Source organism: Dermacentor andersoni, chromosome 1 (genome assembly GCF_023375885.2).
Source record: "Dermacentor andersoni chromosome 1, qqDerAnde1_hic_scaffold, whole genome shotgun sequence".
Classification (NCBI taxonomy): domain Eukaryota; kingdom Metazoa; phylum Arthropoda; class Arachnida; order Ixodida; family Ixodidae; genus Dermacentor; species Dermacentor andersoni.
The window spans coordinates 84,579,173-84,591,460 of NC_092814.1; the positions used below are offsets into that span (position 1 = coordinate 84,579,173).

Sequence of the window (12,288 nt, forward strand, 5' to 3'; positions counted from 1 at the left end):
ATATTTTTCCAATTTTAAAAATTTGGTGCAGCTAAAAAAATAACACCCTATAAAGAATGGCAATGCAAGCCGTAAAATTGGAACTTTTGGAGTCGGCGTAGAAAAATGATGTACTGGGGGAACTAAAGAATGGGGGTTTAGACCAGGCAGGCGCTTAGAGGATAATACGCTTGTACTAACTCAGTGCATAGAGATTTCAGTAGCTCAGAATATACCTTTATGGATAGCACTTCTAGATATTAAAGGAGCCTATGGCAACGTAGACGGGGAATTGTTACACGATATTCTCAAACACGAAGGCATAGATGACAATTTCGTGAAGCTGCTGAGGCAGTGCAAATTGTATGGAAAGGCCGCAAATGTAACGAAGTGGTGGGAATTCACCAAGGACTGAAGCAAGGATGTCCTCTGTCTCCACTGTTGTTCACGCTTTATGCTAAGGGCATACAAAGACGACTGGAAAACAGCGAATTAGTGTTTTATTTATACTACATCCGTAATGGACAAATGGTGCAACAGAAGCTCCATGGACTGATGTGTGCGGTCGACATAGTGCTACTAGCGGACATAGAGAGATATTTACAGACACTTGCGAATATCTGTGTCAATGCAGCGACAAATCTAGGCCTCAAGTTTAGCCCAGAGAAATCGAGAATTATGATTTTTAATGAATAGACGAGTAATTACGTGGTGTGAATTCAATGCCAAGTCATACCCATAGTCAAGCAATATAAATACATCGACGTATACGTAAACGAAGGAGAGACTTACTCAAGCACCTACCAAGATAATCTGAAAATAAAAGGGAATTGGAATGTAGCAATAATGAAACATATAGCACTTTGGGGCCACAATAAATATCAGGTGGTTCGTGGAATCTGGAAAGGAGTAATGGTGCCAGCACTAAAATGCGCATATTGTATTCTGTGCTTAAAATCGGATATCTTGTCGGGGTTAGCAGTTAACCAAAGATCGGTAGGCCGGTTGACTTTGGGAGCCCATGGTAAAACGTCAAATGAGGCAGTGGAGGTGACATCAGTTGGGCCACTTTGAAATCACAAAAGCGCAGAGCAAAATTATTTTTGAGGAAATACTCAGGACGATGGATCAAAATGAACAGGTAGCTAAAGTGCACAAGTACCTGTAGCAGAAAAGCGTGGATGCAGAATGGAAGAAGAGACTGATATGTTGTCAATCAAGTACAGGGTGATTGAAAGTGTAAATAGGCAACCAAGAGACATCAGAAAGAAAGTGAGAGAAAAGGAGACAGCGAATTGGATGGAACGAATGTCAACAGAAAAAAAAAGACCATGGATATTTGAAAGAATGGGATGAACGAAATTAGAAGGGAAAATCTGTACAATAACACGAATGGCAGTGCCTAGCTATTTGAGGATGGAGCTGGTTGCGTAAGGACAAAAACATACCGGAGCTAATATCCGCAACAAGACGAGGCGTGCTTATGCTGCAGCAAAAAACCGGAGAACACTCAGCACATCCTAATGGAATGCGAATGTATTCACCCAGTGAGACCCGTAGGTAACGTGCATCTTCCTGAAGCGCTTGGATTTGAAGTGAACGGAAGCATCAGCCGGTCAGAAGTCGAGATAAGCAAGAGACGTTTAGACTATTGGTGAAAAAAAAGCAAGGAAGGTATTTATTCGATCGGATCCGCTACATGCATAGGTAGCCGCGCAAGGTAGATAGAAAAGTTTTGAGAAAAAAAAAAGATTAAGGAGATGTATAAAAAATGCTAGAATAAAAAAAAAAACGAATAGCATACCTAATTAAATCAAGCAGGCTGTGTGACAATTTGTCGCTGCCCCGTTTCAGTGGGGATGCCAATAAATCATCATCGCAGTCGAAGCGCGACAGAGGACACTCGGCTGCAGTACACGGCTCACACAGGACTTGTTTCTGCGGTTGAATAAGGCGTGTAGTTGCAGTGCTTGAGTGCTAATCGAATTAACGTCGACAGCCATTGTGAGATGGCTTCTGCCGGAATTTTGTGAAGGGAATAATGTCATACCAAATGAAAACTTGGAATAGTAAAATATGGATGAGCGTTGCTCTTAGTGAGACATTACAAAAAATGAAGACAGGGAAATCTTAAAACGAAGAATTTACTTTTTTACGGGATGAAGAAGTTTATTTGCAGTACACTCATTGTGAATAACCCATTCACTCTCGGGCAGTCCCCCGTAGTGAGTATGTGTCGTAACTGTTTCGGCTAACAGCAACAACAGCCTACCATGCGTACTGAGTTTCATTTGTTTTGTTTTTATAAATTCACTCTCTCCATTTTTCTTTTGATTCTAACCCACCTATTCATAACTTTTGTTGGAATTTTTTACATTTCTGATTCCATTTTCAACCACCCAATACTTGACCCATGCCATGCCGGGCGAGTATCCTTGTTGGATTTCGAGCGGAGAAGATAACCCCATCATCATCAGGGCAACAGCACAGCATCCAAACTCCTGCATCACCTACGTACCTTACTCTGACACCCACCTGTATGAGCCGTGCACTGCAGCCCAATCTCCTCTGTCGCACCATTCATTGTATTACGTGGTGAACAGATTTAATTTTGAAGCACAGGGCTGTGATTGTGAGATGTAAGTGCCGCCATCTGCCGTCAACTCAAAAGCAAGCAATGCAAGATTCAATATCTCCAGACAAAGAATTGCAAGCGGAGGAGGCACACCGAGCAGTGCAGACAGAAGAGACAACTCAACATCAAGAGGTAGAAGAGACAACGCAAGATAAAGCAAATACAACATTAGACACAAGATGAATAAAAAAAAACAATCAGATAGTTTTCTTTTCACGCCAAGCCTTGCACCCATTACTGGCGCGCAAAAAAGAAAAGAAACAGGCGGAGAAACTTGCACGTGAAAAGAAAGCTTGGCAAAACACAAACAGAAACCTCACGGCGCCAAAAAAAAAAAAAGAACACTGGGAGAACCGCAAAAAAAAAAAAAACACTCTTAAACTCACCACGCGAAGTACACAAAAGCGAAAATTAGGTGAAAGAATGGTGAAGCAAAAGATTTGCAATATAGACTGTTTGCGAAGTCCGACTTGCATGGTGTAACACTCGGTTTAACTATAACACTGCCTCGCTGTTCGACCATTTTCAGGGGCTGGAAGGGGCGATGATTCTTTTTCAAAGCCATCAGTGGCATGATCCACTTACGGCTTTCGCGTCACGTAACAATTTTGAAGCCTAGTCATAAAAACATACAGGAGATGCTCCTTGAAAATAGGCCCTCACCACGTGATTGCCAAGCCATAACTGATTTCTACCTATACGAACGCCCGGAGGGTATGGAGGAGAGTAGAGCGGAGAGCGGGTGACGAAAGTCGATCATGACGAGGCCGTCAATAAAAGGTACCGTGAATCAAACAATGCCTTAAGGCATTGTTTCGAAGTAGGCAGCTAAGGTACGCCTATTTCCCAAAGGTCAATGCGCAGGCGGACCCAGAAGCAAAGGAGTGGCGGCGTCAGTGGTCGTCGGCTGGAAGAGTCTTGCTACCTGACGTCAAACTCCGTTTTAGTCTTCTCTATGGTCGGGTAGCACACATTTTGTTTATATTAATCTGGCCAATAGCATTTATTTAATGCGACAGGAGCCGTAGCAAGGCAAGAAAAAATTTTCCGTTATGCACTCCGCATTTTTGCAGCGAGTAGAATGCGCGTACCGTGCCGTCTCCTCTGCCTCCCCTGCCCCTTTCGACACACAAGCTTTTACACTCCCGATTTATTCCAGAGCTTTATTGCTTTAGCAAAGCACGTTTCAAGCAGCTGCATTTTGTCGAAGTTGAGGACACTTCGCAGCGCGGACGCGATGCTCCTCTCGGGCGCGGTAAGCTCAGTGGCGCTGCTGCGCGAGCACCAAGAGTACGGCGACGGAGAGTGCCCAGAAGCTGGTGGACACAGGCGCAGCAGCGGACCACAGTGGGCGGCAGTCGGTGAGGTACTTGTAGAAGGAATCCTTGACGCGGTCGTACACGTACGTCTCGGCATTCTTGTCACTGGCGCACCCGTTCTTCTTCGTCGCTTCTATGGAACAATCCTTGAAGATACGCAGTTCCCTGGAAGGGGGAACGAATACAGTGTAGTTGAAAAAAAAAAACTATGCAATTATTGGCTGCTTAACTTGTTTCGATATTCCAAATATCGTTACTAACACTCCAGTACGCCGTCATACTGGCGCACAACGAAGTATTCCTGTGCACACAACTCTTGCTTGCACTGATTATTAATTTATGTCAGTGTAGCTAGACAAAGGCTGTAAACTTCGCTTACTGTGCGTAGTTAACTAAACCTTACTACTGGTCATAACGATCGCATGCACAATTCTGGTTTCCAAGCGCAAGTACACACTGTTATCAAATGAACTTTCATTTCGCTGGAAATGTCCAACTCGTCGTTTAATTCAATAAATGGGGAACTCGAGCCGATTTTTGTTGTTTAGGTTGTTTTGTTGTCTAAAGGCTCATTCACACTAGGCCAACTCGAGCTGGAAATGTCCAACTCGTCGTTTAATTCAATAAATGGGGAACTCGAGCCGATTTTTGTTGTTTAGGTTGTTTTGTTGTCTAAAGGCTCATTCACACTAGGCCAACACGGCACCGATTTCTGTCTGCCGACTGTCGGTGACAGCGTGACAGCGTTTGTCTTCGTGTCGGCGCCACTGCCACCCTGTACCGACGCCGAGCTCTCCGCCGACTGTCGGCTGATTGTCGGCGTCGGTATACAGTGTGACAGAAGCGCCGACACAAAGGAAAAAACGCTGTCGCCGACAGTCGGCAGACCGAAATCGGTGCCGTGTTGGCCTAGTATGAATGAGCCTTAACGAAATTCAACTACACAGTAACGCTCAGTGGACGCGGGATGATTATGCAAAGTGGTTATATTCTCTTTGTGTGATAAACTGGTGAGCAAATTAACACTGACGCCCTTTCTATGTCACCGATGATAGCACGCAGCTACTCTGCCGCGTAGATAAGCATGGGGAAAGAAAGGATTCGAAGACTTTCAGATCACTTACATGCAAAGATGTTTCGGCTGAGAGATGCCCTTCTTTTTGATTTGGTCGTACGCAGACTGTTGGCACGTGTCCACGGCCGTCCGGACAATTTCAAAGTTGCACTTGTTGTCAGCTGGTACCAGTGCTGCAGGCCCACCTCCGTTCAACGATCGGACGGCTGCCAATTCGAGAGAGTTGCTTACGACCTTCCGAATAAGGCGAGGGCTTCTTAGCTAAGAATATTTTACTTACTTACCTGTAAAGTTTCCAGATCCGCTGGCATCCATTTTTTGACGAAGATCTGGCGAATAAGAATACAGAACACGTCAGATACGTTATACGCAAGAATGTCGCAGAATGCTGGCGACCGCAGTGACTTACTTTCCAGCCTGGGTCGGTTGGAAGAAGCTCCGGCTTGGTCGCAGGACCACTTGTGGTGGCGCAGAATTTTGTCCGCGAAGTGGGACACGTGAAACATGACTTCAGAGTCCTCGCGGCAAGCTGTTTCAGAGACCGCCTCGTTAACGCAGAGCAGGAACGTGTCGCTCGCCCTGGAATAAGGCAACGTACGTGAAAGGGCGCCCACCTTAAAGTGTCGGAAGCGCGTCATTCACCTGCATATGTTCAGCTTGTTGTTTTCCTTATCTTCTAGGATAGGTTCAACAGTTTTGTTGAGCAGGCGGACGCACTGGTTCAGTTTGAGCACCAACGAACGCTCTTCGCACTTCTTGTCGCTCGCTGCGAGGAAGGACAGAGGAAACCTTAAGACGTCTGCTCCTTGGGGGCCGGCGCGGGTACTGAGTAAAGAACTAGTCTCACTCTGAATGTTTTTGCAAGCCCAGCGGTGCTCGTAGAGTACATGGACGATGAAGTGCGTCGTCTGGTCCAGCACCTCTTCGTCGGAGTTGCAGTCCGTGTGGGCGAGAGCGATATTAACGCACGACTTGAAGTTTTCGGTTTGCCTTTGAAACATAACAGTGTCTTACTTAGGGATTCTGTCTAAAAGCTAACTGAAAGCGGGAGGAATGAATAAGGTGCTTACGCGCAAATGAGTTTCTGGTTGGTTTTCTTGTTGTCCAGCAAAGGCTCCAAGTTACCTTTCATAGTCTTCAGACAATCAACCATGCGGCGCATCAATTTTCGCTCGCTGCACTTCTTGGTCACCAAGGGGGCTGCGCGGAACGAACGAATAACGCCTATAGCTCTTTCCGGCCCCCAGATGACCTACTGTTATTAGATAATCTGTCGGCAGCTACACCAAGACATTAAATGTTTTGGCAAGAAGCGGTACACACCTTTAGTTGCGGCTGAAGTGCTTTTGTTGACAGCTGCTGCATTCTGTGGCGGAAGCTTGGACGTTATGTTTGCCGTCAGAAACGCCACTGGGAGGAAAAGGAAGACTTTTGAGTATGCGCTGCTGCTGCGTTAACATTTGTTCACCTACATTCTGTACAATTCAGCCGGTTTTTGACGATAATACTGGTTGCTTTAGCCATCTCCTTCTGTGAGGCCGGGTCGTTTTCGCAAGACAGGAAGAGTTGGAAGTCTTCAATGCAGGATAGGTAGATCTTCAGCAGCCTGAAAGATGAAAAACGACACACCATGACGACGCCTTACAGAATATTACCAAAATGTAGGAAGGCCGAGACGTCACGGGTCAGTCTTGTGACGAGGGTTAGTTATTCTATGCGAATTTCAGTAATATACTCAAACTGACAATATTCTGTGCACCACTTGCACAAGAATACAAAAACTCACAAAATGAACAGTTGAATTAACGTTGCCTACATGAGACGCAAACCCGAAAAGGTCAAATCGATGCTGTCTTTATTTGACCTTGGTTTTATCACTGCTATTTTGACGTTTGACGAGTTTCTGCGGCCTTCGTGTAAGATCATTCCGTGTAAGCGTCACTGTACGCGAGTTTGGCAGCCCGAGAAGAGGGGTCTGAATATCTTCTTCAACAAGACCATGCCGAAACCGCGTTCTTTTTGTTACTCTGAGTATTAATTTTGTTACCCTGAGCCACTGAAAATTCTAGGCGTATCAAAAAGTGACAATTGGGCTATGACGATGTGCCCATCCACAAATTTAATCGCCAATTCTTTCAGCTCACGGCATGATGCTTTCGTGCCGCCCTCAATAGCGCCTGTCCTAGCTCTTTCTGCTTGCTTTCACTAGTACCGATCTGTTGCGGTGTTTAGTAACAGTTGCCTCATACACAGAAAACTGTGCCCAGGCAGGAGTGAGCGCTAAATAAGAAGCAGCGTTGATCGTCAAAATTGATCCTGAAACAGTATACACTGTCCCTCGTATCCCAGGTACATTTTTGGGAGCCAAAATCCTATGAACGCTTACATTAGAATTAGTACCCAAAATACAGCTCAACTACTCTTAAATTACCATAAGGAATGGTTCTTACTTGCAGGAGTCATCGTTCTTCTTTTCCGAAAGATATTTTTCTAGAGGCTTCAGTCCATTTTCGCAGTTTGTGATGCCTTCGCGAAACTTGTTTTTGTCGCAGTCATTGGCGCCTGGCTTTTCTGAGTGATCACTTCCTGTTAAGAAATGAAGAACGGGAAAACATCGCGATTACGTTCAGGTACATGTTTGAAATACAGATAGAGGCTGGTATTATTTTTTCGTACAGTTTTCCTTGTCTGAACATGTTTGCTAAGCATGCATGTCCCAGACCGGAAAGAGTTTCTTGGCAACAAGAGGACAGAAGGGTGCTCCCCACTTCCCGTACGACGCCGTTGTATGGACCGGCCTGACACGCGCCTTTAGTAAAAACAGTAAATATATACAGCAAGGTATGGGAACTGGCTACTTGGTGCTCCACCTTATTAGAATTCACAGCTCGGAAAGCAGACAAGGATTATGAAACCGGTCAGAACTGGAAGTTGGCGCTCGTCTCTGTCCGGGTTTATTTTCCTTGTCCATTTTCCCGAGCTGTTAATTTTAACAAAACGCTTATTGTCAATTTTAACAAAACGCTGTATTAACAAATACAGTTAATTGTCCTAGCGAAGTGACTCCCCAATTAGAGAAGTGCTTTATAATAGGCCATGTAGCGTTTAGACTGGTAACTATAACAATGACATGTAATGTAGCGGAAATCGTCATCATACGGGATTAATTTAAATCACTTTCGAAATCTGACCCATGTGAAGCACATTCCTATCGAAGCGGCGCGGCATGCAACCGCGGCTTTGTTAACGATGATAGTTTCTCAGTACGTGTGAAACAAGGTCAAACAGGTAACCGTGTATAATAGTGAGCTTCCACTCCATTATCACTTATTCCCATTCTCAATTAGGTTGAAAACTTAGTTTTTTTACTCAAGTGAATTTTTGGGGAGAGCCACGACATTTTTCAGCACACGTAACGGTAACAGCATGCGGCATTTTTCAGCAGGCGCTGTCACACTGCGCAGATGGTCGACTGATGTGGCGTGCTGACGCCGTATTTTATGATACTGGCGTCCCTATTGCAGCATGAAGTCAACGTTCGGCAGGAGGCTGGCGGAGGCACGCGTTCGCACTAAAGACCGCAGTTGACCGATATCTGCGAAATTCCTTGCCGCAGGTATAGCGTAAAACAGCCGGTTGACTCGGCACAGCCTCTTTTCACATGCTTCCACTTTTCGCAGCGATGAGTCGGTGAGCCGGCACGTGAACTGTCTCTTGGAGCCATCGCGCTGCTGCTGCTTCGCGTGCTTCGCGTACGAAAGTATAAGGGAAAAAAGCAGTATGACTTCACTGCATGCGCCGCGAGCGTCAAGATGGGAATAAAATAAATAAATAAAGTAGCATAGCACAGCAGCCAAAGAAAGGGGTTTAAAAAAAAACGTACAGTATATTTGTAGCACGTGTGCAGAGGGGTGAGGAAGGAAGAAATTGCCTGGACACGTGGCAAAGGTTCATAGCACTCGCTATCGGTCGGAAAAGCGGTTCTCTGAGCACCACCGACTTGAAAGCCTCTCAACGCTGCGACAACTTTTGGCCGTCGGTCGCGCTGGCTGTGGCGTCGGTCCGACGTGACAATTCGGTCTGCCACCAGCATTTGTCAGCAAACAGTCACTGTCGTTTTGACGTCGCGTTAGCGTCGGCGTCGTGTTGGCTCAGTGTGACATCGCCTGTACTGTTGCGGAGCATCTAATGCAAGAAAGCTGTATCGATCATCAGAAATTGAGCCGGAAGGCTACGTCCGAGCTGCCGGAATAATTGCACTTGTGTACCCGACTCAAGAGAGTTTGCTGGCGCACTATCGCCGCTATCTGGCGTCGCATCATTAAATGCGACTCACCGTCGCTTCCTGGTCTTGCCTTGTCGTCGACCCCAAGTGCGTCCACCCGCTTTTCTTCAAGGAGGGAGCGTCTTGCGCTGCCTGTGGCGACCGCCATGGCTAGCAGGAGAGCGCAGACGGGCCGCATGGCGCGCTGCCCAGTAGGACCACTTCGAAGCAACGGCCTGGTTCCGGAGAGAGCACGCGCTACAAGGGCTTCAGCCTGATGGACCTAATCAAGATGATCCACAAACACGAATGCGCTTATAATATTGCGTTTGGCAAAACCATTATTTTAGTGGTTGGGTAAACTATTTACGTAAGTTTAATCTAATGATCGGCATCGTCGGTGTGATTATATGCCTATTTGAAGTTTCAGTGCAGGACGAAGGCCCTGCGACCGTGAATTTTTCGTGTCTTGCATCAGCCTCTAGGACGTCTCATTCCTGAGAATTTCCTGAATCTCATCACACAAACAAATTCTCTGTAATCCTCAAGTGCGTTTCTTTTTCTGTTGGCAGCCATTATGCTAACCATAGACCACCGGTTATTTGCAATACGCATTACATGACCTGCCCCAACTTTACTTTCTTACTCTTAGCTATAGAATAGCAATTACACCGTTTGCGTTGTAGTGTAATCTTTGCTGCTGAGGCGCTATAACATAAAACTATTCCAAACTTTTCTATTCCAATTCTGCAATCCGCCCTCCGCGATTGGTCAGACTTTTATATCACCCCCACTTCGTCTGTCTGTCTCGCGACGTCATGAAAACCGCGATAGCTCCTCATCTGATATGCCGCGTACACACTCATTCTGCATGGTTGGACCGAACAAAAGAAAAATAGTTATTTCAGATTCGACGCCTTTTCACCATAAGACCTCGGCTATTGGTCAAAAGTTTTCGGGCTGCACCCACTTCACCGGCCTGTCACGCTGCGTCACAAGACCGCGAAAACTCACCGCGTCAAAGTGAAGTTTACGCGTTAAAGATGCATGAATATGCCGAACAAAACTGAATTTTTTTCTGAATAGCCGCAGGCTGCCCCGTTCCGAAAGGAATAAAAGATGGCCGCCGCCGATCACTCACTCGTCGGCCAACCGCACCTGCCAGAAAGCATGGGTTTATTTTCGTGTTTTCGACAGTTTCGTGTTTTCGACAGCGCTTTCGACAGTTTTACGACCTCGTTCTGCCAACTCTTCTTTGCTGAGGATCTGTTTTAGCATCATTCTTAAGCTTCCGTTGCATGCTGCCGCGATTTTCGACCAGTCACAGCAGGCTAAGTAAGGGAAAGGGGACCAATCGCAGACACCGGCACCACCCTCTTCATCCGGTTATCGAGTTTCAGTGCAGTGGCTAGGCCCCATTGAATCCCTCTGCACTTTAGCGTGCTCCTCGCCTCTTTTCAGCCAATTATATGACAACCCGCTCAGCGTAGGCAATGTTATTCGTTTTTAAAGGAAACAAGAGTGACCTCCTATGAACAAGAACGTTTGATTGGTATGTTCAGACAACCCTGCGAATCACCGCCCGATGCTTGCGTTGGCGGTTACGCAAATTTGACGTCAGGAGATTGGAATAAAAACATATTGGAATAGTTTTACGTTATAGGGCCCCTGGTTTCTTGTTTCTGCCATATCGTAGAAGTAGAGAGGGTAGTAAACATTATGCACGTCAGCGCCGCCCAACGTGGTATCACCATACACTTTTCACTTTCGATTACGCTAGTGCGTACCCGATGCCTGTCAGCGTCTTGGCTCGAGAAGAAGTGCTAAGTGTGCAACCTGGGTATTATATTGGATAAAAACGATGGCAAGAGGCGTAGTAAGGAAACCCGAAACGACCGTTAGCATCGGGCGTTCATGCTGTGCAGCTACCCAGAGCATCCAGCGCGTTTCCAGTGTCTGCCCACTGCGCGAGAGGTCGCGAAGGGTCGCTCACCTGTCCTGGACGGGCGAACCTCGAACAGTCGCGGCCTGTCGGAACGAGAGGGACCTGAGGCCAACCGACGGGCTTCGAGCGTTCCAAGAGCGTGCGCCGCGTGACGTCTGCACCGGCTGCCAGCAAAGCGTCACGGGCGGCACGTGCACATTTCGCGTGCTACGCCAGGTCTTCGTTCTTCACACCGGAGGCGAGTTTTCGCTCGCAAGCCAAATTTCGACTCGCATCGATACTGAAACTGAAACGGAGTTCGAGCGATATTCTTGAAGACAGCTATAAAATTTTGGCAACAAGAACAACACATGTTTCCTAATTTTTCGTCTGCCATCGAGACTGCTCCCGAAAGACGAGCCTTTCTTTTATCATCTGGAACTCTTTTCATTGCTTGACAATTTGAAGTTTCATTCACGAGAAGGCGTTGCCGAAAACCAATGCGTAATTTTTATTCCCACAGGTCTGGTTCGACAACTTGCCCTCATTGTTTTTATTGCAACAAACCTGAAGCTATGGAACGTTTCCCCTTCGCCAACTTGGATTGGGCATTACGCTCCCTGTGATACTGTCTCTTGGGGCGTCGGCATTAGGACACTGCAATAGGAACGTATTTGATGCCATATTTAATTTTGTAAGTGAAACAAAGAGACTGTCATGTTAATTTCCTTGTTTTACTTTTCTGTGGAAACAACTTTACTTTAAATCCGGCAAAGATTAACGACCCGGGCTCAGGGCCGCTATCTTGTACACGTTCGAAAAGCCGACGTTCGATTTCGCCTCACGCGATTGGACTAGATTGGCCTAGGCCGCGATATGTACACATAAATATTAACTTCAAATCTTAAAGTTATACAGCCTGAAAATTGATAACGATTAGTATTCATTTAATATTATTTCTAAATTACAAATTTCTATTTAAGTATTGCTCCCCTCTTACCTACTACCGCCCGATTCATGGCCGATCTTCCGTAGTGGGTTGAGCCATATCCGTAGGCACCAACCCAATGGATGGAAAAAAACTTTATTTTA

At 46.2% G+C, this 12,288-nt stretch overlaps 1 protein-coding gene across 1 annotated transcript; it reads right to left on the reverse strand.

Moving 5' to 3' along the window:
• Positions 1-3,749: 3,749 nt before the first annotated feature.
• LOC126546317 (uncharacterized) lies at positions 3,750-11,416 on the reverse strand. The gene is made up of 12 exons (XM_050194493.3): positions 11,266-11,416; positions 9,345-9,508; positions 7,459-7,594; positions 6,481-6,614; positions 6,332-6,418; positions 6,079-6,208; positions 5,856-5,998; positions 5,651-5,774; positions 5,418-5,587; positions 5,293-5,337; positions 5,058-5,214; positions 3,750-4,098 (listed from the first exon to the last, which is right to left on the reverse strand). Exons 2-12 carry the CDS (start codon positions 9,469-9,471, stop codon positions 3,876-3,878), a joined length of 1,476 nt encoding a protein of 491 aa, XP_050050450.1. The 5' UTR covers positions 9,472-9,508; positions 11,266-11,416; the 3' UTR covers positions 3,750-3,875.
• Positions 11,417-12,288: the final 872 nt, after the last annotated feature.